Genomic DNA, 26,184 nt, shown 5'->3' with positions numbered 1-26,184 from the left:
AGTATTAGGACTGTCGGAATTTGACACATCCTTCTTAGTCATATGAAGTGTTTCCACCTGATCCAAAGAATTAGGATAAAAGAAGTCATTTGCACTCCCTCTCGAAGCGTCTCAATTATTCTCAGTAGCAATGCACCCAGACTATGGGAGGTCGGTCATATCACTATTCAATCCCCTTTTTTAAAACGCAAACTGTTCTTATTGTCTTGTAGCTCAAATATGACCACTACTTGGGTGAATTAATTTGAATAAACCGTATAAGACAGTAAATTTTTAGTTGAACCGTTTAATACATCTAATTGTGTTGCAGTAACAACATCATTACTAGGCAAACGTATTAAATCAACATTCTCATGATATACAGTAAATTGAGCTTTTTGTAAATTTTGTAAATTGAAGCTTTATGAAAACTGCTTCATTCTTTAATGGTATGTAAGGCGAATGCCACCTACAGTTTTTTCAAGCTGGTTAGGTTGCCGAAGACATCCAAAGGCAGATGCTTAATCTCGTTGTTTGACAAATCCCTTGAAAGAGTAATTGGAATAAAAGCTAACTGTCAAAGATACGCTCAAAACGTCCTCTTGAGACTACGGACAACATTCCTTCCCTTTCCCTTCCTCACCGTTCCGAACAGATGTTTTACCAACGCACACTTCGCCTATGAAATATAGCCCAAAAACTATCCACTAAGGTAAAGAATAAACAATTTTGAGCAATCGGACTACAGTGCCCAACTGGTTTCATTCAATGAAAGTCTATTTTTGCGTGAAAATAAATGCTGAGTTCCTTGATTTTCATAGAATTATAACAAAACAACACTTCAATTGTACTCTAAAGGGATCTCAAACGGAAGTAGAAATAAGCGAGAGATGAAGTATAATTAAATAGTATCTGATTCAGTTTAGAATTGTAACTGGAGCTTTACTCATAACTCTTTCAGCTTAGTATTTGTGCTTAGAACGCCTCGAGACAAGTTTTGCAACTGGTTGTGAGACAGGTCCCTGAAAATAAGAGGTTGTAGAATTTTTGGTAAATGTGTTGATTTCAAACCGAAAAACGAAAGAAAACAAGGAGGAAGACTACGTAGATTTGAACCAGTGAGTGTAACAAAGTATAATTGTCTTTATATATCATCTCTCATGCTTAATTATACATTGTTGTCTTAGAAAATCCCAAAGTCTATTGGCTTGGAAAGGTAAAAATGGAAAGGGTTACATTCCTCACCCCATCAAGTTTCTTATTCAACCAACTTCTTTCTCCCAGTCAATGAGAAAACTTCACTGGCGTCTTGTGGCTTATGACATACAAACATATCAATGCCGGCGAAACATAAGACTGAAAGAACTCCTTGCCGCCGGATTTTGATGAATATTTCGGCTAAGTTTGTGAAAACAGCCATTTTCCAGGTTAAAACACTCCTTTGCTGAACTACATCACCAGAAATCGGGGACATTTCGAGCCCGTTACGAAATGGCAGCGGTATATCGTGTTACAGACAATTTAATATGGCGGCGGTGGAAGTGAAGTGAACACGTTACTTTGTATTTTCGTAAAACCCCGCCGGAGAAAGGCCAGGTACCTTACTATCCCAGAAAGCCAAAGGAGACGTCAAAACAAAGAAAATGGTGGCAAAATTGTGTAGTTACAGGGACTTGTATCTTTCGTGTTCTTCCTTCCTAAAATTGGGGTATTTGAAAATGGCGTATTGGGCTTTTGAGCTCTGTGAAAATGCGAAGAGTCTCCCGGCTCAAGGGAAATTTGTGGGCCAACATATTCGACCGTTTACGAGCGATTTAGTTGAGCAAACTTCTGCAGAATGCGTATCGAACTACGCAGTTGCGAACCTTCACAAGATTGTTCCCTTGAGAAAAGAATTGTAACACCTAGTCGAGGCAGATTTTAAGAGTTCGTATGGGAAAATGGAGTCAGAATTACGAGTTTACTCTTACACCTTGGGAAGGGATAGGCTTGAATTTGATATTTCTTTTTCGTAGCGATGGATGCTTAAACCGATGCAAGCTACATTTCCAACTACGCAGCGAAAGAATATTCTTAGACAGCTATTTTGAAAAAACAATCTTTTCCCATACATTTTCTTATACTGTTTCGGTGCCATTTTGCTTGTAACACGAGAACCGCCTCCGCCATATTGTCCCAAATTTTTGGGAATGATAACGGTAAACGGGAGTCAAACAAAAGGTAACAAAATGGTGCTTACATAGACAGCATGTTTTTCAGGCCTTCGAAAACTCCACGTGGCAGATGTGTGATATGGTTGACATGAATGGCCCTTGAATAACAGAGATATCATTACAAGTTTATGAAAAGGGTATGGGAAACTTTTATCGTCCGGAAATTGATGTTGATTATTCAATAATTCTTGATAATATTTTTGGAGACCGTCTAGCGTGGCAAACATGACAAATTGATGGAGATAAAATTAACTATACCTGATTGTGTTACAAAGTAAATATTTCATTTGTGTTGCCTTTTTAAAACACCATCTTCCAAATGTTATTTAGTAGTTTTACCGTAAACAATAGAACAGGTTTCAATGGAATGTCAACAAACACAGCCAAAGTTATCCCAGCGACCAATCAGAAACAAAGGTTTATCATTAATAAAATTAATGAGAACTCAAAATGAAGAAAAACAAACTACCTGAAAAGCAGGAAAACGGAAATGAACGGGCACCGATTGTTTTTAGTTTTGCATCTGATTCGTTGAGAGTATGTGGCGAGTTTTGTGGACCAGTCACAGATCAAAATTTATTTACGGCCAAAGCAATCAAGGATAACTTTCGTCAGTCAATTGATTTTTGCACTAATGCCAACGCATTGGTTAACGAATACGATGAACCATTTTTCATAGATGGAAAAGATTGTTAAGCCCCTTGTTTTTCTTTTACCAGCTATTTCTTTTCCAAGAGAAATCCCTTTGGAAAAGCAGGTTCGATTGATTGAGCGAAAAAAACAAGAGAAAGGCGAGTTGGGTGGGTGGAATGTCAATTCGCCAAACCAATCCCCCGTGCGATGGTACAAATGTTACTAGTAATTTCGAGTGTCAAATCCTTTTTTTAAATTTTGGCCAGGATTTTCCTTTTCGAAGTCGAAATTTGAGCTATTTAATCACAGTATCGCAAGTTTAGGAAAGTTACTTAGACTGTAAATATTTTCTTTCCGTCAAGCCGTTTTTTCAAGACTTGATGTAATACCAAAGTACCGAATGTATCAATAAAATCGGTACATTTTACTTACAAGTCTCTCAGTTTGGACAGGCCGTGGAATTGATTGGCTGACAGATTTGCGATTCTGTTGTTGTCTATATATCTACACAATAAATTGAAATGAAATGTGTGATTATTCAGACTATGTTAATAGTGCCGCTATTATTGCCAAGGATCGTTAATTGCAGTTTAAAATAATGGGAAACACTAATGAAACTTAAAAACTTGTCTTACGTAATCGAATAGATTTGACCCTTTCAATAGGCGATTATTGAGCCTTTTTTGTATATCCTACTATGTACTTTTAGAACTTAGAAATATGAGAAATGAATCTCGGGTAAAATGATGAAGAGTCTCCAGAACTTCCTTTAATTACTGCAGCTTGTACGAGATCCTTCTATTAACCCAGTTTGCATTACAAACTTGATATACGTACAACGTCTCTATCTCAGAGAGATTGTTGAAATGCGGCAGACGTCGAATTTTGTTACTAGACAGAAAGCTGTAGGGAAAAGTTTAGAGAGAAAGTAAAGAACAATCACATTAGCTTAACAGATTCTTAAAATAGTTTCTACTGCTATCTGGATAATGACCGCATTGTTTCAAATACAAAATCCGAGTGGTTCAAATATTGCGAGGCAAAGTATTAGGACTGTCGGAATTTGACACATCCTTCTTAGTCATATGAAGTGTTTCCACCTGATCCAAAGAATTAGGATAAAAGAAGTCATTTGCACTCCCTCTCGAAGTGGGCGTCTCAATTATTCTCAGTAGCAATGCACCCAGACTATGGGAGGTCGGTCATATCACTATTCAATCCCCTTTTTTAAAACGCAAACTGTTCTTATTGTCTTGTAGCTCAAATATGACCACTACTTGGGTGAATTAATTTGAATAAACCGTATAAGACAGTAAATTTTTAGTTGGACCGTTTAATACATCTAATTGTGTTGCAGTAACAACATCATTACTAGGCAAACGTATTAAATCAACATTCTCATGATATACAGTAAATTGAGCTTTTTGTAAATTTTGTAAATTGAAGCTTTATGAAAACTGCTTCATTCTTTAATGGTATGTAAGGCGAATGCCACCTACAGTTTTTTCAAGCTGGTTAGGTTGCCGAAGACATCCAAAGGCAGATGCTTAATCTCGTTGTTTGACAAATCCCTTGAAAGAGTAATTGGAATAAAGGCTAAATGTCAAAGATACGCTCAAAACGTCTTCTTGAGACTACGGACAACATTCCTTCCCTTTCCCTTCCTCACCGTTCCGAACAGATGTTTTACCAACGCACACTTCGCCTATGAAATATAGCCCAAAAACTATCCACTAAGGTAAAGAATAAACAATTTTGAGCAATCGGACTACAGTGCCCAACTGGTTTCATTCAATGAAAGTCTATTTTTGCGTGAAAATAAATGCTGAGTTCCTTGATTTTCATAGAATTATAACAAAACAACACTTCAATTGCACTCTAAAGGGATCTCAAACGGAAGTAGAAATAAGCGAGAGATGAAGTATAATTAAATAGTATCTGATTCAGTTTAGAATTGCTTTACTCATAACTCTTTCAGCTTAGTATTTGTGCTTAGAACGCCTCGAGACAAGTTTTGCAACTGGTTGTGAGACAGGTCCCTGAAAATAAGAGGTTGTAGAATTTTTGGTAAATGTGTTGATTTCAAACCGAAAAACGAAAGAAAACAAGGAGGAAGACTACGTAGATTTGAACCAGTGAGTGTAACAAAGTATAATTGTCTTTATATATCATCTCTCATGCTTAATTATACATTGTTGTCTTAGAAAATCCCAAAGTCTATTGGCTTGGAAAGGTAAAAATGGAAAGGGTTACATTCCTCACCCCATCAAGTTTCTTATTCAACCAACTTCTTTCTCCCAGTCAATGAGAAAACTTCACTGGCGTCTTGTGGCTTATGACATACAAACATATCAATGCCGGCGAAACATAAGACTGAAAGAACTCCTTGCCGCCGGATTTTGATGACTATTTCAGCTAAGTTTGTGAAAACAACCATTTTCCAGGTTAAAACATTCCTTTGCTGAACTACATCACCAGAAATCGGGGACATTTCGAGCCCGTTACGAAATGGCAGCGGTATATCGTGTTACAGACAATTTAATATGGCGGCGGTGGAAGTGAAGTGAACACGTTACTTTGTATTTTCGTAAAACCCCGCCGGAGAAAGGCCAGGTACCTTACTATCCCAGAAAGCCAGAGGAGACGTCAAAACAAAGAAAATGGTGGCAAAATTGTGTAGTTACAGGGACTTGTATCTTTCGTGTTCTTCCTTCCTAAAATTGGGGTATTTGAAAATGGCGTATTGGGCTTTTGAGCTCTGTGAAAATGCGAAGGGTCTCCCGGCTCAAGGGAAATTTGTGGGCCAACATATTCGACCGTTTACGAGCGATTTAGTTGAGCAAACTTCTGCAGAATGCGTATCGAACTACGCAGTTGCGAACCTTCACAAGATTGTTCCCTTGAGAAAAGAATTGTAACACCTAGTCGAGGCAGATTTTAAGAGTTCGTATGGGAAAATGGAGTCAGAATTACGAGTTTACTCTTACACCTTGGGAAGGGATAGGCTTGAATTTGATATTTCTTTTTCGTAGCGATGGATGCTTAAACCGATGCAAGCTACATTTCCAACTACGCAGCGAAAGAATATTCTTAGACAGCTATTTTGAAAAAACAATCTTTTCCCATACATTTTCTTATACTGTTTCGGTGCCATTTTGCTTGTAACACGAGAACCGCCTCCGCCATATTGTCCCAAATTTTTGGGAATGATAACGGTAAACGGGAGTCAAACAAAAGGTAACAAAATGGTGCTTACATAGACAGCATGTTTTTCAGGCCTTCGAAAACTCCACGTGGCAGATGTGTGATATGGTTGACATGAATGGCCCTTGAATAACAGAGATATCATTACAAGTTTATGAAAAGGGTATGGGAAACTTTTATCGTCCGGAAATTGATGTTGATTATTCAATAATTCTTGATAATATTTTTGGAGACCGTCTAGCGTGGCAAACATGACAAATTGATGGAGATAAAATTAACTATACCTGATTGTGTTACAAAGTAAATATTTCATTTGTGTTGCCTTTTTAAAACACCATCTTCCAAATGTTATTTAGTAGTTTTACCGTAAACAATAGAACAGGTTTCAATGGAATGTCAACAAACACAGCCAAAGTTATCCCAGCGACCAATCAGAAACAAAGGTTTATCATTAATAAAATTAATGAGAACTCAAAATGAAGAAAAACAAACTACCTGAAAAGCAGGAAAACGGAAATGAACGGGCACCGATTGTTTTTAGTTTTGCATCTGATTCGTTGAGAGTATGTGGCGAGTTTTGTGGACCAGTCACAGATCAAAATTTATTTACGGCCAAAGCAATCAAGGATAACTTTCGTCAGTCAATTGATTTTTGCACTAATGCCAACGCATTGGTTAACGAATACGATGAACCATTTTTCATAGATGGAAAAGATTGTTAAGCCCCTTGTTTTTCTTTTACCAGCTATTTCTTTTCCAAGAGAAATCCCTTTGGAAAAGCAGGTTCGATTGATTGAGCGAAAAAAACAAGAGAAAGGCGAGTTGGGTGGGTGGAATGTCAATTCGCCAAACCAATCCCCCGTGCGATGGTACAAATGTTACTAGTAATTTCGAGTGTCAAATCCTTTTTTTAAATTTTGGCCAGGATTTTCCTTTTCGAAGTCGAAATTTGAGCTATTTAATCACAGTATCGCAAGTTTAGGAAAGTTACTTAGACTGTAAATATTTTCTTTCCGTCAAGCCGTTTTTTCAAGACTTGATGTAATACCAAAGTACCGAATGTATCAATAAAATCGGTACATTTTACTTACAAGTCTCTCAGTTTGGACAGGCCGTGGAATTGATTGGCTGACAGATTTGCGATTCTGTTGTTGTCTATATATCTACACAATAAATTGAAATGAAATGTGTGATTATTCAGACTATGTTAATAGTGCCGCTATTATTGCCAAGGATCGTTAATTGCAGTTTAAAATAATGGGAAACACTAATGAAACTTAAAAACTTGTCTTACGTAATCGAATAGATTTGACCCTTTCAATAGGCGATTATTGAGCCTTTTTTGTATATCCTACTATGTACTTTTAGAACTTAGAAATATGAGAAATGAATCTCGGGTAAAATGATGAAGAGTCTCCAGAACTTCCTTTAATTACTGCAGCTTGTACGAGATCCTTCTATTAACCCAGTTTGCATTACAAACTTGATATACGTACAACGTCTCTATCTCAGAGAGATTGTTGAAATGCGGCAGACGTCGAATTTTGTTACTAGACAGAAAGCTGTAGGGAAAAGTTTAGAGAGAAAGTAAAGAACAATCACATTAGCTTAACAGATTCTTAAAATAGTTTCTACTGCTATCTGGATAATGACCGCATTGTTTCAAATACAAAATCCGAGTGGTTCAAATATTGCGAGGCAAAGTATTAGGACTGTCGGAATTTGACACATCCTTCTTAGTCATATGAAGTGTTTCCACCTGATCCAAAGAATTAGGATAAAAGAAGTCATTTGCACTCCCTCTCGAAGTGGGCGTCTCAATTATTCTCAGTAGCAATGCACCCAGACTATGGGAGGTCGGTCATATCACTATTCAATCCCCTTTTTTAAAACGCAAACCGTTCTTATTGTCTTGTAGCTCAAATATGACCACTACTTGGGTGAATTAATTTGAATAAGCCGTATAAGACAGTAAATTTTTAGTTGGACCGTTTAATACATCTTATTGTGTTGCAGTAACAACATCATTACTAGGCAAACGTATTAAATCAACATTCTCATGATATACAGTAAATTGAGCTTTTTGTAAATTTTGTAAATTGAAGCTTTATGAAAACTGCTTCATTCTTTAATGGTATGTAAGGCGAATGCCACCTACAGTTTTTTCAAGCTGGTTAGGTTGCCGAAGACATCCAAAGGCAGATGCTTAATCTCGTTGTTTGACAAATCCCTTGAAAGAGTAATTGGAATAAAAGCTAACTGTCAAAGATACGCTCAAAACGTCCTCTTGAGACTACGGACAACATTCCTTCCCTTTCCCTTCCTCACCGTTCCGAACAGATGTTTTACCAACGCACACTTCGCCTATGAAATATAGCCCAAAAACTATCCACTAAGGTAGAGAATAAACAATTTTGAGCAATCGGACTACAGTGCCCAACTGGTTTCATTCAATGAAAGTCTATTTTTGCGTGAAAATAAATGCTGAGTTCCTTGATTTTCATAGAATTATAACAAAACAACACTTCAATTGTACTCTAAAGGGATCTCAAACGGAAGTAGAAATAAGCGAGAGATGAAGTATAATTAAATAGTATCTGATTCAGTTTAGAATTGTAACTGGAGCTTTACTCACAATTCTTTCAGCTTAGTATTTGTGCTTAGAACGCCTCGAGACAAGTTTTGCAACTGGTTGTGAGACAGGTCCCTGAAAATAAGAGGTTGTAGAATTTTTGGTAAATGTGTTGATTTCAAACCGAAAAACGAAAGAAAACAAGGAGGAAGACTACGTAGATTTGAACCAGTGAGTGTAACAAAGTATAATTGTCTTTATATTTCATCTCTCATGCTTAATTATACATTGTTGTCTTAGAAAATCCCAAAGTCTATTGGCTTGGAAAGGTAAAAATGGAAAGGGTTACATTCCTCACCCCATCAAGTTTCTTATTCAACCAACTTCTTTCTCCCAGTCAATGAGAAAACTTCACTGGCGTCTTGTGGCTTATGACATACAAACATATCAATGCCGGCGAAACACAAGACTGAAAGAACTCCTTGCCGCCGGATTTTGATGACTATTTCAGCTAAGTTTGTGAAAACAACCATTTTCCAGGTTAAAACACTCCTTTGCTGAACTACATCACCAGAAATCGGGGACATTTCGAGCCCGTTACGAAATGGCAGCGGTATATCGTGTTACAGACAATTTAATATGGCGGCGGTGGAAGTGAAGTGAACACGTTACTTTGTATTTTCGTAAAACCCCGCCGGAGAAAGGCCAGGTACCTTACTATCCCAGAAAGCCAAAGGAGACGTCAAAACAAAGAAAATGGTGGCAAAATTGTGTAGTTACAGGGACTTGTATCTTTCGTGTTCTTCCTTCCTAAAATTGGGGTATTTGAAAATGGCGTATTGGGCTTTTGAGCTCTGTGAAAATGCGAAGGGTCTCCCGGCTCAAGGGAAATTTGTGGGCCAACATATTCGACCGTTTACGAGCGATTTAGTTGAGCAAACTTCTGCAGAATGCGTATCGAACGACGCAGTTGCGAACCTTCACAAGATTGTTCCCTTGAGAAAAGAATTGCAACACCTAGTCGAGGCAGATTTTAAGAGTTTGTATGGGAAAATGGAGTCAGAATTACGAGTTTACTCTTATACCTTGGGAAGGGATAGGCTTGAATTTGATATTTCTTTTTCGTAGCGATGGATGCTTTAACTGATGCAGGCTACATTCCCAACTACGCAGCGAAAGAATATTCTTAGACAGCTATTTTGAAAAAACAATCTTTTCCCATACATTTTCTTATACTGTTTCGGCGCCATTTTGCTTGTAACACGAGAACCGCCTCCGCCATATTGTCCCAAATTTCTGGGAATGATAACGGTAAACGATCGCTTAGCTGGGCCAACACCACAAAAATAGAGGCTCTTATTGAGCACTTACACAGCATATTACACACAAAATGTATTCTTAACCTGGTATTTTTTACTAAAGGTTTGCGAAAATAGATTCTAGTTACAGTTCCTCCAGGTCAGTCAATCCATGAAATATGTAGCGAGGTAGCTTCTCTAGCTGGTTGCCGACTAACCGCCTGCATGAATAACGAGAAAGAGAAAAGGGATTTTAAATTAAAAAACATTAAACTTGCATTATCAGTCTAAAAGACAAGGAATAGGGAAAAATATAAGAAAAAAAATGAGATATGGTCCAAAAATTGATCCTCAAAGAAAAATTAATCTAGAGCAGTTGTAAAGAGCAAAGCCTGAAAAGCTGTGAACATGTACCAACATGAAAAAAAAGAGGTACAGAGGAATCCATCGCATCCCTTCTCATCCCTTTAGATACCTAAGTTGATCCGAGACTTGTATTTAAATAGCGCTCAATGTAGTACTTCCTTCAAAAAAATTAATGCTTTATTTAAGTCAGAGACTCGGCTCTTGATAAAAACTGCCAGTCTTCTGTGTCCGGGATCAACTGTTTTTAGTAATTTTTACTTTGCCGATTGTATTTACTCGTGTTTTCGGGCAAAAGGAACAAGGTAGCGATAGCTTTATTTCAAGTGGATACCACTGCGAAATATTATCATTATTACTCACAAATATTTCAAATTATCTTGCCCGGTAAAAAGCTCTTCAGGTAATGTCTTTAAGTTGTTGTTTTCCAGCCAGCTGTAATAAAAGAGCACCATCATTTGTACTAAATGAAGGAATTCACTATAGAAAGTGGGATTCGCAACTAGTTTGTGGAGGGGCCTTCTCTAATTTGCTGGAAAAAATTAAAGGCCTGGAATTTAAGTGTACTCATTAACGACATGAAAGTGATCCTTGAAATATTTAAGAATGAAGAAAACTACGTGGTTGGGGAAGTCTCTTACATGTATTAGTACTTGTTTAATTTCAATCTCATTGTCTCTCAAGTAAATAGATGAGTTCTCTGGCGCTGCCTGCTCGATGTCCGACATCGCAACGTCGGCAAATGAGTTAGTCGCTCAGGAATCAGATGATGGTGATGGCAGATTCTTCGTAATCCGAAGATCAGTGGGAAGACGGCTCTTCCTGGGAGCGGTATGCCCTCTGGTGATTGATGAGTCCAATTCTGGATCTGCAAATTCTTGAGCAGGTGGGACGGGGAAAGTTCTGATCGCTGCTGGACGTTGCTTGATTGGCCGATTCCTCTCGGCGCTTGCGTTTCTCCATAGCAGTACTCACTCTAGAGTCCTCGAACTGCTGAGCTACCCGTTTGGTAGTTGACCTCCATTCGTCCCTATCTTATGCAAACTTCTGCCAGTCCTTGTGGTCAACTCCAGCCTGTGCTAGCTGTCGTTTAAGCTGGTCCTTGTAGTGCCTGCGTGGAGCACCTCTGTCACGTTTGCCTTTGCTGAGTTTGCTAAAGAACACAACTTTGGGCATCCTGTTGTCGTTCATGCGCGAGACATGGCCAGCCCAGCGATGGCAGTCTTACCCTCTTTAGAACCTCGACATTGGTAAGGTAGTCCTCCTATTAAATAGCCATTATGGAATGCAGGCACCTCTGCTGGAAGTTTTCCAGTGCTGATGACGACTGATTTGGTCATCAGGCGTAAGTGAGCGATTCTACCACACTCGATACTGGAGGCGACCAAAGCAGCTGCCGGCTCTGGCGAGACGGTGGTCCACGTCTTTGGTGGTCGTGGCAACATTGGAGACAACATTACCGAGGTATGAAAACAGTTCTACCGCATTCAGTGGGCGGCCGTTGATGGTGACCTGGTCGGGAGGGGTGGGGGGGGGGGGGGCTGGAAACTGCGTGCAGGAAATTATGATATAGAACCTCTGTCGTCTTCAGGCTGATGGTCAGACCGAATGCTTGAGCAGCCTGTGCGGAGTGGTCAACTACTGTCTAGGGAGCACACAGTTGTCGTCAAAGAGCAGCTCAAAGGTCAGTTCCTCGATGGTCTTGGTTCGGGCGAGGAGGCGACGGAAACTGGAGACGCTTCCATCGGTTTGTAACCTGATGTAAATTCCTTTGGTCAGTTCTTCCTTAGCCGTTCTCAGTATCGCGCTGAAGACGATGGAAAAGAGTTTGGAGGCCAGCATGCAGCCTTGTTTCACACCATTTTCAATAGGGAAGGGGTTTGGGAGGTTGCTGCTATGTTTAATCTGACCCTGTGGGCCTTTGTGGAGTTGCTGAGCGATGGCGAGGAGCTTTGGTGGGTATCCTAGTCTGCCAAGGATCTTCCAGAGGCCGTCTCGGCTGAACGTGTCAGAGGCCTTGGTCAGATTGATGGAGGCTGCCTACAGGCTCATGTTCTGTTCCTGGCACTTTTCCCGTAACTTGCGTCATGTCGACAGTGCTTCTGTTGGCGCGGAAGCCAGACTGACACTCGGAGAGGTTTTGCTTGGCAATGGTAGGGATGAGCTGGTCTAAGAGCACTCTGGCCAGTATCTTGCACGCTATGGAGTGGAGGGTAATGTCTCTTTAGTTGGAGCAGTCGGATTTGTCCTCTTTGTTCTTGTAGAGGCAGACAATGATTGAACCTCTGAGGTTCTGTGGTACCTTCCCCTGTCCCAGCAGGAAGATAACAGTGTGGTAAGTCGTTCAACGACAGTGACTTGTTTGCTACGTGCACCTCTCATGGGACTTCACAAATGCCTGGAGCTTTGTCTCACTGCAGCCTGTTGATGGCCGCCTTGATTTCTGCTTCTGTTGGTGGGTTATCTGGTTCTAGCTTGACGTCCTGCTGTAGGATATTCTCGATGGAGGCCTCCTGGACGGAGCGTCTGTCTCCGTAGAGACCGTAGTAGTGCTCTTTTGAATGAAAAGCCATGAAGGAAGCAGACCCTTTCAGTCAGTAGCGCGGAGCCATCAGACGAGCATAGAGAGGCCTGGAATTGGTGCATTGGGCCGTAGAAAGCACGCAAAGCTCCATAGAAGGCTTTGGAGTTACAATGTCGGTTTAGAACTGTGCCTTTGTTCTGAATCCCTCTAAGACCTGACTGTATATTAATGCACGCTTTCCTGTCTACAGCCTTGGTAGCATGGTCATCTGGCCTGGAGAGGAGCTTTGTATGACAGGAGCGCTTGGCCTGGAGGAGCTTTTGGATTTCGGCATCACACTCGTAAAATCAGTCTCGCTGCTTTCTGGTGGAGAGGCCGTCTACTTTCTCAGCTGTTTCTTGGAGAATGTTTCTCAGCTGCTGCTTCTGGTGCTCGGGATCTGTTTCCTGGACTAGCAGTTCTTTTTTTCTTGTCTGGTCTGGAGCTCCTCTTCAAACTCAGTTTTCATCGCCAACAGCCTGTTGGTATCAAGCTCCCTCACCTGTGCTCCTCTTTGTCTCACTGCAGGCTTGGTGCTGCGTCGAACTTTGGTCACTGGGTGTGACTGTGGTGACGTACGTCCTTTTGGCGTACAGGGAAGTAGTCCAGGAGGTGCCAGTGTTTAGAGCATGGGTCTCATCCTGCTCCGTGCTCTGTGAGTGATCCTAGTTCTGCAAAACACACCTCCCTGAGAGCAGCGCTGTCAACGTCCAGTCGGGTTAGTTCCCGTACCACCAGTGCTGAGCGTCGTTTTGGTCGGTCAGCTTCATCGGGGTCTTGCATCGTGCAGATATTCCAGCAGCTAACGTGACAGGTGTTGTCTTTGGTCTGCCTTTTTCTTTTAGCTTTTTCTTGCTGCTGGTGTGGGATACCTGTTGGCTGCGGCTAACCAACCAGATAGGGTGTGAGGCAAGCTGGGTTTGTTCCACCTTTTCTAAACCAATCTCCGTATGGAGCAAGTATTGTTATCCATAAAAAGGGCTGCTTGGTTGCTTAGGGCGCCGCCGAGTGCTGTTGTTGCCTCCTCAACATGAAGGCAGCATGGTCGAGTGGTCAGCGTGTCGGAATTGCAATCCGCCGGTCCTGGGTTCAAGTCCCGCCCTGATCACTACTTGGATTTGTTTCACGGTAGCCCCGAGTTTCAAATCCCCGGCCATGCTTGTAATATAGCCAACTGGTTTGCCTTCGGTTAGTTGGGATTCTTAACAACGTTACTTTCAATTTGAATTATTTGTTTAAGTTGTTTCGTGGAAAACCTGTAAACTAGCTTCTTGCTAAGTGTTTCTCCACGTTAAAATGTTTGTTATTATTATTATTACTATTATTATTAAGCGACCAATATCCTGAGCTGCCTACATGCGGAGTTAGAGCTGCAACTCGTTACGTCCAATACTTGTGATCTCGTCCTTTCTCCATTGCTGTAGAACTTTTCTTCTCGCCTGCGCTTAGTAGATTTAAAGTGGAATTTAGCACGCGCAGGCTAATCCCACTCTTCAGGCCCAGGGACTCTCCACAGTGGCTCGATGAGGTAAGACGGCTGTGGTGACCACGGGGCTGTGGTTTGCTATTTGCATCAGTTCTCATACTTTAGAAAAGTCGATAAATTTTTTACTCATCAAGGTTGAAATCGTAAAGGAAGATCAAGGAAAGAGAAGAGTCCCATGGATTTAGCAGCTACCCTGGTCCATTGGGAACATCGTAACCTGGCTCAAGAAAAGAGGAGTCATCCTGGCGAGTTTTGTTTCCCTTTATAAAGCTACCACATACTTTATCGGCTAAAAGACGCGCTTCATTCGAGAAAGAAACCTTTTGGTCTCACATGAGCTCGCTCTTGTTGCCAGCCCATCTTATTTAGCACTAATCTTTTCCTGATGCGGGCCTTCCTCCGTTAATTTTTATTTTCCCTTCTATGCAGTTTTTTTTTCATTTTTGTTCCTGCTTTCCTCTTTTTTGAAACGACCGACTCACTTGCGGAGAAGGAAGTGTAATTTTCTCACCTTTTTACAAGTATAAGGTGGCTGCATACCATTATTTCAGGGTTATTTTGCGACGTAACTATTTAGCAACGAACAACACTATAACAAATGGAAGCCGTCTTCCCAATAGCACAGTACTGGACTTTAATTCAGGTATTTTTTTTAAACTGAGTTTTGCATCCCTAAAAAGAGTTCATCAGCTAAAAGGCGCACTTCATTCTAGAAAGTGTTCCTTTAAGATTTGCAAATATAGAATGACACATGTATCAAGATGAATACTTACAGCCCTCTGAGCCTCCACAAAGGATAAAATATATCTGGCTGTAGTGTCTTGAACTGATTTTCAGACAAGTCTCTATAACCAAAATTGGGTAAAAAAAAAGTATCAGACCACGAACACGTAAACGCAAGCGGATGATTTGAGGAGACCTTTCGGGAGAAAGGGAAGTGTTAAGTCAACATCATAGATGTTACGTGCAATAGATTGTTGCTTAAAAGAATCGATGTATCTGAGGTTATTGTCCCAGAGTCCCAATGAAGTTTCTCTTTCACAGTTGAGGGAACAAAAGCCGTACACATCAGAAAAGGTTTTTGAGCGAGTGAAAAAGTCCTTAGAGGTATCGCAGCCTGCGTTTTCGCTGAAAATCCCTTTTGATAGGTTATTTAGATTGTTTGTGGACAAGTTCCTGAGATAAATCAACATATAAAAAAAATTTACTCGGTTGCAAACCTGAATTGCATTTCTGACAAACAATTGATAAATTTGTAGTATAAATTATAATTTTGACCATCAGGAAAAAATGGCTATGAATTTTGGAAATGGGCCAGTAGTGATATTGCTTAGGCTCCGTTTCCAGTCAGTGGTCATCGTATCATTAGTACCCAGGCTATTGCATACAAACAAGCATAATCATTAGTCTTGGTTGTGTTTTTCTCGCTTCGCTATATGTTATAATATCATTTAACCTAATTACTTACAATCTTACTGTAGCTCTTGGAATGTCACATGGAATTGATCTTAGCTGTTTCCTTTCACAATCAACACGTATGAGACCCTCTATGTTACCTTCTAGAACTGTGCATTGACAAGTTTTAGGGCACCCTAAAAAACAGTGACTGGGTAGTTAGCACATTTGATGGTTGGACATTTCTTCTGAATTAGCTCCAGAATGCTTTAGTTACATCGATTTTGCATCTAAATTTTTTGGTCTTATTTCATTCTTTACTTTACTTTAATCATTTTCTCAACAAACTTAACACATATACAAAGCCGAGGGGAAGGCCAAGAAACAGGAACAGGTTCCCTTATAAAAGGCCACCCAAAAAAGAGAAACGCTACACAAACCTATATGTATATATAACTAACTGCAGACAGTACTGTTTCGGCCTTCTGGGCCTCATCAGTGCAGTGCTGATGCTAGGATGGAGGAGAACCGAGACGGTCACCCCAAACGACCCAACATTTGTGGTGTCGTCTAAGCCGTTGACAAGTAGGTATGTGTATATATAGGTATATGTATATGTGTATATGTAGGTATGTGTATATATAGGTATGTGTGTATATATATATATATATATATATATATACATTAGTTGAGGAATCAAAGAGGACCCATCGATTCTCTGTTACTCTGATTTTCGCGCCCTAGCACTCGTCAGACAGAATTTTTTTCAATAAAGAACATACCTCCTCATATATAGTAGTTAATTAATTCGCTGGTGCGATGAAATAAATAAATAAATAAATAAATAAATATTCTCTTGGGCTATTGTTGGCGGCTTGTGAAATTTGATAAGTAAAATTTATTCTGGTGTCGGCATTTAGAAATAAGTTCTGTTCTTTTTTTTAATAGAGACGGCTTCTTAGCTCTAATTAGATAAAGTGTCTCTGTGAGGCACAAGTGGCACCGCTTGGTTTTGTTGTTGTAGGCCGGGGCGGTCGCTAAAATACTCCAGTTAATTGTGAAGTTAGTGTTGCTGTATTTGAGTGGCCAGATATACTTTGGTAGTTCCGTGCTGCTTGAATAGTTTCTGTTTCGAAAAGAAAGTTTGTGCTGCGTGTAGCGTTGTTTAAAGGTTCCTTCCGTTAGTCCAATGTAATTCTTTCGGCTGTGTCATTTTCAGTTGTTACGTTGGCGTTGTAGACGACGCTTGAAGTGAGGCAGTTGTTTTTCAGAGGGCAGTCGTTTTTGTTCCTGCAGTTACAGTTGTTTTCTGTAGGGGGTGTCTTGCTTGTCTCAAGGATTTTCCTGTTGTGCTTCTTAATTATGGTTTGCAGGTTGTCAGTGCAGCTATAGCCAACTTTTATGCTGTTTTTGTTGAAAATCTTGTTGTACCGGTGATTTTTTGGAAAATGCTTGCTGACGAGGTTCAGAAATTCTCTGCCGATGTTTGTTTGCACGTTCATGCTGTAGCGCGGATTAAACCAAATAATGTTTCTTTGTCTGCTCTTGCGGTTGTGAGTTTCAGGTTTCTTGCGTTCGGTGTAGGTTAGTTTTTCGCCGTGTCCGCTTTGTTTGAGTGCACTTTTGTAGTGTGGCTTGGTTTTGTTGAAGAGTTCTTTGCTTGAGGAGATCTCGGAGATTCATCGGCCGATTGCTGCAGGTATATGTTTTATTATTGTTGGCGGGTGGTTGGAATTGGTGTTGATGTAAAGGGTTTTGTTGTTAGGCTTTCTGTATGGATAGTGGCTTCCGTCCGCGAGGTTTAGGGTGACGTCGAAGAAGTTGCAGATTTTGAGGTTTGTGCTTATGGAGATGTTTAGGCCTAGTTTCTTGAATTTACTTGTGATGTCCTTTCTGGTCCGTTCAGATTGTGGTCCGCTTGTGTTTCTTAGAAGCAACAGCCCGTCATCCCTGTAGAGTCCTACGTTGTTCTTGCCGTATTTTTTGCCGAGGTTGTTCAGGAGGAAATGTCCGATAAACTCGCAAACTTCCGCTCCGTCGAAGCTGCCCATGGTGACGTCGATTCTTCAACTAATGTATACCCAGCTCTGTTAACATAGCATTGAGCACTTTATGCCAAGGTAGACCCTACTCTAACATTATATATATATATATATATATATATATATATATATATATAACTAACTGCAGACAGTTTTTTAAGTTTTGAAAAGGATTTATTTTCAATAAATCACTAATTAGAGAATAAAAGTGCAGACAGCACATGGGCTAGGCCCTAACTAAATACTAGTACTTAAAAGTATTCAAAGTTCGAAGATAAAGTATATATATCTAAAGGGAGTCGTAATTTAAACTAGGATAATTCTTAGCTACAAGTAAAGATAATTCTAAGTTGAACTAATAAAAAAAGGCGTAAATTGCGAAGAATAATGATATAACTAATATTAATTATATTAATATATATTAATACTCCTAAGATAGTTCGAATAAATGTAATTCAAGTAACGCTAACATTGATCTAGGGATAATTTAAAGAAACCTAAAAGGAACTAACAATTAATCTATTTATTAATATAGTTACTAAATCAGCTATTAATTATTTACACGAGAATTTTAATTGTAGTATTGCCTACTTGACACAGTGCTGGAGCTTCCCACAAATTTTTAAAGTCAGATAAACAGAGACGAAAGTGGTCACAGAGAATTCTCTTCTTGATATCATTGAGGATATAACGGATTACACCCTCATGATTTTCCTTTCAATTGCGAAAAGTAGCATTATTACGAAACTTCCAAATGCCATACAAGATCGTTTTGATAAGAAACCGGGCAAATCGCGCATTTTTTGGGCTGGCTGGAGCCCACTGAAAAAAGAAAACAGAATTACAAGAGGGAAAGAAATTACCAAGAAGAGAGGAGATCACAGGAGAAAAATACGACCACACTTTTTTAGCACGGGAACAATTAAGAAAACAATGATCAATTGTTTCTTTTCGAGAGCAGTAGGCACATTTATCAGAATCAATATAGCCCCAATGTTTTAGGGAATCGCAGACTTTAATGGCCCGAAGGACAATTTACCACAACACATCATTCTTGTAGTTTTCAGAAAAGTCATCTCGAGCCAATTCCCAGAGATTGTCAAGTTTGAAATCGATAGGAAGAAAGGGGGACCAAAAACGGTGGAGAATTTGGGAATCAGAATCCTCTCTCAACAGGGCCTGATAGCATTTCTTAGAGGTAAAGTCAAAGTCTTGCCACTCTTTGCGGGACACAATCCCGCGAAGAGTGGTAAGCGCCGAAAAACATTTCTCGTAATATGGTGTGGATTCATGCGAACTCGGAGTGGAATTGTCGCGAGGAGAATGCCACTCTGGCCGAAAAGAAGCAAGTCTAAATCCTAGTAAGTATTTGGTTAGGTAAAAGGACTTTGATTCGGGGTTAGAGAGATTAGACACTAGAGAGGCTAGCTTTAAGGAGTCACCTTTGATTTGGAAATTGAAAATTCCAAGGCCATCTTTGTGAAAAGGCTGGTGGCACGTCATTCGACTTACTGTCTCAATGCGAGAGCCCCAAACAAAAGGACAAATTAGCGAATTTACTTTACAAATAACCCATCGAAGGATGCACAGAACCGAAGACAGAAAGAGTAGTTTACTGATTCTTAAGACATTGTCAAAAAGAGATTTGCCAACGAGCGAGAGAGAACGAGATTTGCAGAGATTGAGATGTTTTTCCAACTTCTCAAGTTTTGGTTGCCAATTATCCACTTCAGTATCATTGCCGAAAACAACTCCTAAGATTTTTATTTTGCTCAACCACCTGAGGCCATATGGTTGATCGCTCCGTGTGCGCCACGTGCCAAATCACATGGCCTCCGTTTTGGCGATATTTAGGCGCGCTCCAGAACCGCGTTCATAGATATTAATGGTATCAAAGAGAGATGTCAACGAATGAGTAGATTTATCAATACAGGTCGTAACATCAGCATATACCCCAACTTTATATCTTATTCCGCGTGCGCCGGGTAAGAGAAAGCCTTCTATGGCGGGATTGTTTCGGATTTTACAGGCGAGAGTTTCAACACATAAAATATACAACAAAGGTGACAGGGAATCCCCCCATCTCACTCCGCGAGACAAAGGTATCGCTTCAGTTAACCATTCATTAACGATGACTTGCATGTTAGCACCATTATAAATTATAGTGTGCTAACCCAGTGGCAGAATGATGAACCAAAGCCAAAACGGTGTAAGAGATTCAATAACAAGGTGTGATTAACTCGATCGAAGGCCTTCTCTTGATCGAGGCTGAGCAGAATGCCAGTTTCGTTAGTGCGCTCAATATAGTCTAAAATATCCCGCAATAGGTGTAGGTTTGACGTAATTTTCCGACCGGGCACAGAGCAGGTTTGATCAGGATCAACGATAAACTGTAAAACTTTAGAGAGACGGAGAGAAAGAGACTTGGAACATATCTTATAATCGACATTTCTTGAAAATGACTCGAGTATCACTTGTTTTCATAGACTCGCACATCTCTCCAGCTTGGGAGCATGCATCGAATACCTGGCACAGATATGGACCCAAACGGTCCCAGAACTTCGAGTAAAACTCGACCGAAAGCGGGCCATCGGGGCCGGGAGCTTTGTTTGTGTTCATTTTATTCAGAGCGACAGTAATTTTCTCGAGCGTCAAGTCACCTTCACAAGAGGATGCCTGATCGGACGTGAGTTGAGGAGACAAGGAAGATAAAATATCGTTTTGCATCGCGACATCTACCGGCTCTTCGGAGAAGAGTCGAGAGTAAAAATCTACGTGCGCTTTCGCAACTTTCTCTTGAGAGAAGGCCTCATTGCCGTCTGAATCGTACACTGAAGAGATGTGCGATCTTTGCGCTTTACTTCGCTTTAAATTAAAGAAATATCGGCTGGGGCGGTCGCCTTCTAACCATTTGGCACGACTACGAACCATAATTCCTTCTGCTTTTTTGGTACGGATAGCTTTCAGGCGACATTCAGTATTGGATATAGAATCGGAGATGGTTGTGTCATCATTAACTAGACGTCGCCGAAGTCGAATTAATTTATTGGTTAAGAAAACTTCATCTCCATGTAATCGTCTCCGTTTCTTACGTGAAAAGGAGATCGCTTCTTCGTTAACGGATCGTTTGAGAAACTCCCACCAATCCTGGATGTAAACGAAGCATGTAAGAGACGTATGTGATTATCGATTAAATTATCTGTAGCAATGCAGAAATCTTTGTCTTTCAAAAGGGAGTTGTTAAAATTCCATACACCAGGACCACGTTTTATGATACTAGGAAACTCAAAAACAAGGGAGACAAAGTCATGATCAGAAAATGAACAAGGAAAAATATCACACTTCGTCTCAGGGGAGAGCAAATCCTTAGAGATGAGAAATTTATCGAGTCTGCTCGCAATTGTTGAGGTGGAATTGAACCACGTAAATTGCCTTTGATTAGGGTGCAATTTACGCCATACATCGATAAGAGTGAAAACACTTTTAAATGACTCGTAATATTTATGAATAGAGATGTTGTCCCTAAATTTGTCTAGAGCGTTATCATAACAGTTAAAATCCCCTCCAATGATAGTCGCCGAGGATGGAATAAAAAACTCATGAAGAGAGTCGAAAAACACTTTTCGTTCAGATGGATTGGTGGGAGTGCAAATATTTACTAAGTTCAGATCAACATCTTTGGTCCTGATCAGGATACTGACCATACGACCGTGCGAGTCTTTCTTCCAAGATATGACTTCATCTGAAATTCTAGGGGAAATCAAAGTTGCTACTCCGCCTTGTCGGCCGATGGCAGAGGACCAGAAACTACGTCCCGGCCACCGATGAGGCACGGCCTTGATCAGAGACTCAGAACTAATAAACGTCTCTTGTACAAAGCAGAAATCACAAGACTTCTTTTCAACTAAATCAAATAAATAGTTGTGGGTGAGGGGATTCCTCATCCCCCTCGCATTGATAGTTAATAATTTGAAAGATGTTTAGGAAGAAAGACTCACTTAAGAAAAAACATTAAGGGACTTACTTTGATTTCTTTTAGTTTCTATGTTTTTCTTTTTTTTTTTCCTGGGGTAGGGGTTTCTTTGCGAGATGGAGAGAGGTCGGAGGATTTTCGTTTCAGGTCGTGTGTAGTTTCCATGTCGTTTTCATGGGTGTCTAAAGAAGAGATGGGTGTTGAGGTTGGAACAGGTATGAGAGGGAGGTTTTCCGGTGACAAGAGTTGGAGTAGTTGGTTTTCTGGAACAGGCGAGAGATGGTTCGGCGAGACGGGCAGCTGTTTCTTCAAAAGCGTGTGTTCCCTTTACTGCGAAGGATCGTGCACATATACGTTTCATAACCGAAGTTCATATATATGTATTTCATATATATTTGATGTTTGTTTACTTTGCATGGTTTGAGCGAGAGGTTCTTTGCTGTAAATTACGTAATCTTATTGGAAACTAGCATAAACTAGGCTTAGTTGGGAGAGTTGATGATAGCTTCTGAACATATGGTTAATGAAGGGAAGCTACGCGGGACATATACGTATACTTTAAGCTAAATAATTTTTGACAGACTTACTCTCGACAATAAGATTGATATCTTTCTTCTTAGACAGACCGTTGCCGTCCACTTCATAGCTGTAGTTGGTATTTATTTCTTCTTCAGTGATGTTGAGTCGATATCTTACACAAGTGCTGTTTTGCACAACAGCGTCATTTTTTCTCCATACAATACGTAGAGCCGGTCCACCTTCTGCTGGGCACCACAGCGATGAAGAATGGTTGACCAAGACGAACTGAATTTGTGCTGCGTCATTTAGGTTTGCAAGAACTAGCGACATCAAAAAAGCCATGAGGAAAAAGGGTTTTTTTAATCTTCCCACGAGCTTTGGACGAATAAAAATCTCTGAGTTCCCAGGAGGAATCGAATCTCAGACATTCGGATTAAATAAAGTTTCGGCTATTACTTATTTCAGAAAAATTACATGGAGAACGCATAGTGCTTCAATTTTGTTCAAAAATAACTTATCGATGCGATAGTATTAACAATTCTCTTTGCCATGTTGATGAACAATAGGAACAATTGCCTTACTCAAAACAAGCGCTAGAATCCACATTCTCTTGATAGACATCTTCCCTAACAAAATGAAAAAAATTGATGTAAATTACATGCATGTATCCTGAACCCTTCACAGACCCAGTTTGAAAACATCGATGAAAGTGTGCTTAAAAATCAAAACAATTTTTTTCCTTTAAAATGGAGCAACTCGTAAAGTAGACGACATATGTATATTTCGTATCTCTCTTTCTTTTTGTTTTCTTTGCTTTTTATTTCGCTAATTTTATCTACACATTTTTCACGCAGTCACTAATACGACCGTCACAGATGTTACAAGCCGGCAAGGATTATTCGTAAGTTATAAACGTAAAGGCCAATTTCATTTTTAAGAAATTTTGAATAATTTAAATTCTCTGAGCTATTGGTACTCGAAATTGTTGCTTCTACCGTTATTCTTGTACGTATATGCGCCTCATCAAATACTCTGATGTTGTCAATTTTTTGGATTGTTTCTGCTCAAATAAATGTTAAATGCACCACAGTTTTAGTTTGAATATATCAACAAAGTTGAAATGGTAAATTGGTCACCGTTACGATTATAAAAGCTGACGTTTCGAGCGTTAGTCCTTCGTCAGAGCGAATAGAGGAATTGTGGGTTGTGTGTGCTTTTAAAGGCAGAAAAAGGAGCTACGTGATTGGTGGGAATATGGCAACGAGAAAAACACGAATGAAAAGCGTTCGTTGATACCTATTGGATTTAGACTGCCGGTTTGAAAGATGAGCTTTTGTTCAAGAGTTTTCCGGCTTTCCGTGCTACCAAAGTGTAAGGAAAGACCGCAGATTGCCATGTGTCGCTTAGAATGATTAGGTAAATTAAAATGTCTAGCGACTGGTTTCGATATGTCCTTGTCATTCCTCTCCACGTCGCGAAGGTAAAACTTTTAGGCCTGATAAAAATATGGGAAGAACCGATGTCAAACGTATTAAGTTCACTCGAACCTATCAAAACTTGTAGTATTTACACACGATTTTTAAAATGTTAACATTATTGTCTGGTTCTCTCTGTACGAATAACTTTACTAACTCGTCTTGGTGACACCTGATACATACGTTAAATAAACTAACAGAGCACGTATAACAACAGGGTGGCTTACCTGAAGGGGAAATATCTCACGAGTTAATCCAAGCACGTGCTGTTCCAGTGGCTTTTAATACCACGCGGAAAATTTACATTCAGATACCTCAGAACGCATGATAATTCTGACAGATGTCACAAGCTGTCACTTTCATGTTATAAACAAGAAGCTTCCAGTTGAAGTTGGAAACATAAGTGTGAAAAGAAGTTGTTTTCGAAAATTGTGCTCTTTTCTAGGAATTAACATTTAGGGTCATTGACATGCGAAAATTGATGTAGCCAAATGCCTGTTTTAGGATCCCATAAAATATTTTAACATCAAGATGGTGATTATCAGTTGCTATATGTGTAAATCTTTATTGTCTGCTTTCGGCTCTTTGTACTTTTTGCTTATTTTTTCTTAACTTAAATTGAATAGAAACTGGAATTAAAACATGAATACGGAGAATTTTTTTAAATCAAGTTGAACAGGAGCCGAACAACTTCCTAAGATGATAAAGTCGGTACTGCTCAGCTCTCGAAATGCAAAGCTGAATTTGATGTTCAAAGTGACGGAAGATAACTTCGAACCATTGTATTTTGAGATAGCCTTTAAGCATTGGTGGTTATTGCGCCACAAGGAACAAATCTAGGACCAAAAATTGGGTCATTGTTGCAAGCGTGCTCTAAACTGCTCTAAACTAGGAGTCATTTTATTCCATTTTTGATAGGGATGGAAATTGTATGTTGAGTTTTCAATGTGAGAATCCCGTTTTGCACTATACCAGGCGCCGTCTTCAAGGGACTTAAGTTAAAAAAAAAAAAAAAACAAAAAACAAAAAAAAAAAAACAAACGAACAAAACGAAAAGGAAAGAGGCAGATGTTAGCATGCTTGTATGACTTGATCTGATAAAAAGAACAGAGATATCAGCATAATACCGCATGTCAAAAAATTACTGAAAGTAGTTTGATATAAATATTAATTCTTCAGCATGGCATCTTGACATCTACGCAAAATACGCCACTGTTGACATGTATCCCAATAATTTTGAGTCATGTTTATAGGAAGTATTGAGAAATTGCACAGTTGATGATCTAGAAAGACAAAACGGATTTTAAATTATGCCATTTTCTGAATTTTAAAATAAAGATGGCAAACAGGGGGTATCTAATCTATGATTTTGGCGGGCGCCTATCGCGGGTTGCGTGTAAATTGTTGCGTATATATTTTCGCAGGAAAATTGTGGCAGGTAAATCTTCGAACAATTGCCATACTTTTCATCTTATTTCTATTGTATCCATCATTATATTTTTCATTTTTTGATAATTTTTTATCATCATTACTATTGTAGTTGTCAGTATTATTATAGTTATCATTATTACAATTATTATCATGGTAATTTTTGGCATATAGGGTCCCAATTAAAACAACGGATGCAGGAGCCCATTATGGACTCCTGACGTATGTTTTACGGGAATCTTGTTTAAATATCGTTGTTATTATTATTTTCAGTGGTAAAACCAGGTGGAGCCAGGTATGGGGGGAATAATGCTCAAATCGCAAATTCGGTTCAAACTTGACATAAATAAGAGGTATGATGAGTAAACAACTGTAGGAAGGTAACAGGTCATAATTGGCTGCTCTTGGAAAAAAGTGGGCCTTTAAATACCCCTTTTTCAATATTTGGAAAACTAAGAAAACTTGTCTTTACTCAAGCAAGAAATTAGGGAAGAAATGAAATTGATTATGCGAACAGAGTGGAGAAATGGATGTTCTGCCAACCTATATCTCTCATTCATTGAAGTGTCATTTTCACACTTTCTTTAAACTCATAATAACCTGCATTTGGGCCAAGTTTGAGCTAACCAGAGATTTGAGCATTGTCAGCAGTACCCGGTTTTCTCGTGGACACTCTCTTAATATTTCAAGTTCTAAATATTTGTAAAACTTTAATGATAATCTGATCATCTGAGTCAAACGATGTGAACAGTTGGCATGACTGTATTGTCATCTACGATGCAATTTTGAACAATAAATGTTTTGGATAGGGAAAAAAATGGTCTCTAAAATTGCAATAGAACTTAAAAAATAAATCAAAAGGAAAGTACATATTCCACAATAGTGCCTACCAAAAGTCCTCATGGATGCAACTCATGTAATCGGAGAAATGATGGTGTGAAATTTTTGCAAATTAACATATGTTATATTTTTAAGTTTTAAAATGGGTTTATTCATAATAAACCACCTAAGTTACAAAATAAAAGTGCTAAAGCATGTGGG

The 26,184-nt window shown here is 39.5% G+C and overlaps 1 protein-coding gene across 5 annotated transcripts in view; it reads right to left on the bottom strand.

The window, feature by feature from the left end:
- Positions 1-24,009, bottom strand: part of LOC111325183 (uncharacterized) — a 31,353-nt gene extending 7,344 nt beyond the window's left edge. For 3 of the 5 annotated variants that reach the window (XM_088758609.1, XM_088758613.1, XM_088758622.1), the window contains exons 1-17: positions 23,943-24,009; positions 22,822-22,866; positions 22,309-22,560; positions 15,780-15,903; positions 15,085-15,156; positions 10,626-10,697; positions 10,049-10,120; positions 8,665-8,736; positions 8,188-8,259; positions 7,526-7,591; positions 7,121-7,192; positions 6,082-6,153; positions 4,325-4,396; positions 3,663-3,728; positions 3,258-3,329; positions 2,219-2,290; positions 453-524 (exon numbers count right to left, since the gene is read on the bottom strand). In XM_088758609.1, coding sequence (XP_088614735.1) covers positions 453-524; positions 2,219-2,290; positions 3,258-3,329; positions 3,663-3,728; positions 4,325-4,396; positions 6,082-6,153; positions 7,121-7,192; positions 7,526-7,591; positions 8,188-8,259; positions 8,665-8,736; positions 10,049-10,120; positions 10,626-10,697; positions 15,085-15,156; positions 15,780-15,903; positions 22,309-22,560; positions 22,822-22,861 — 1,340 coding nt within the window. In that variant the 5' untranslated portion in view covers positions 22,862-22,866; positions 23,943-24,009. The remainder of the gene's footprint in view (positions 1-452; positions 525-2,218; positions 2,291-3,257; positions 3,330-3,662; positions 3,729-4,324; positions 4,397-6,081; positions 6,154-7,120; positions 7,193-7,525; positions 7,592-8,187; positions 8,260-8,664; positions 8,737-10,048; positions 10,121-10,625; positions 10,698-15,084; positions 15,157-15,779; positions 15,904-22,308; positions 22,561-22,821; positions 22,867-23,942) is intronic. The other 2 variants (XM_088758629.1, XM_088758618.1) reach the window with 2 other exon arrangements.
- Between the last annotated feature and the right edge of the window lie 2,175 nt (positions 24,010-26,184).

The sequence above is a fragment of the Stylophora pistillata genome, chromosome 1 (genome assembly GCF_964205215.1).
Source record: "Stylophora pistillata chromosome 1, jaStyPist1.2, whole genome shotgun sequence".
Taxonomy (NCBI): domain Eukaryota; kingdom Metazoa; phylum Cnidaria; class Anthozoa; order Scleractinia; family Pocilloporidae; genus Stylophora; species Stylophora pistillata.
The sequence above is the reverse complement of the archived record's forward strand: the minus strand, read 5'-3'. Positions and strand labels throughout refer to the sequence as shown.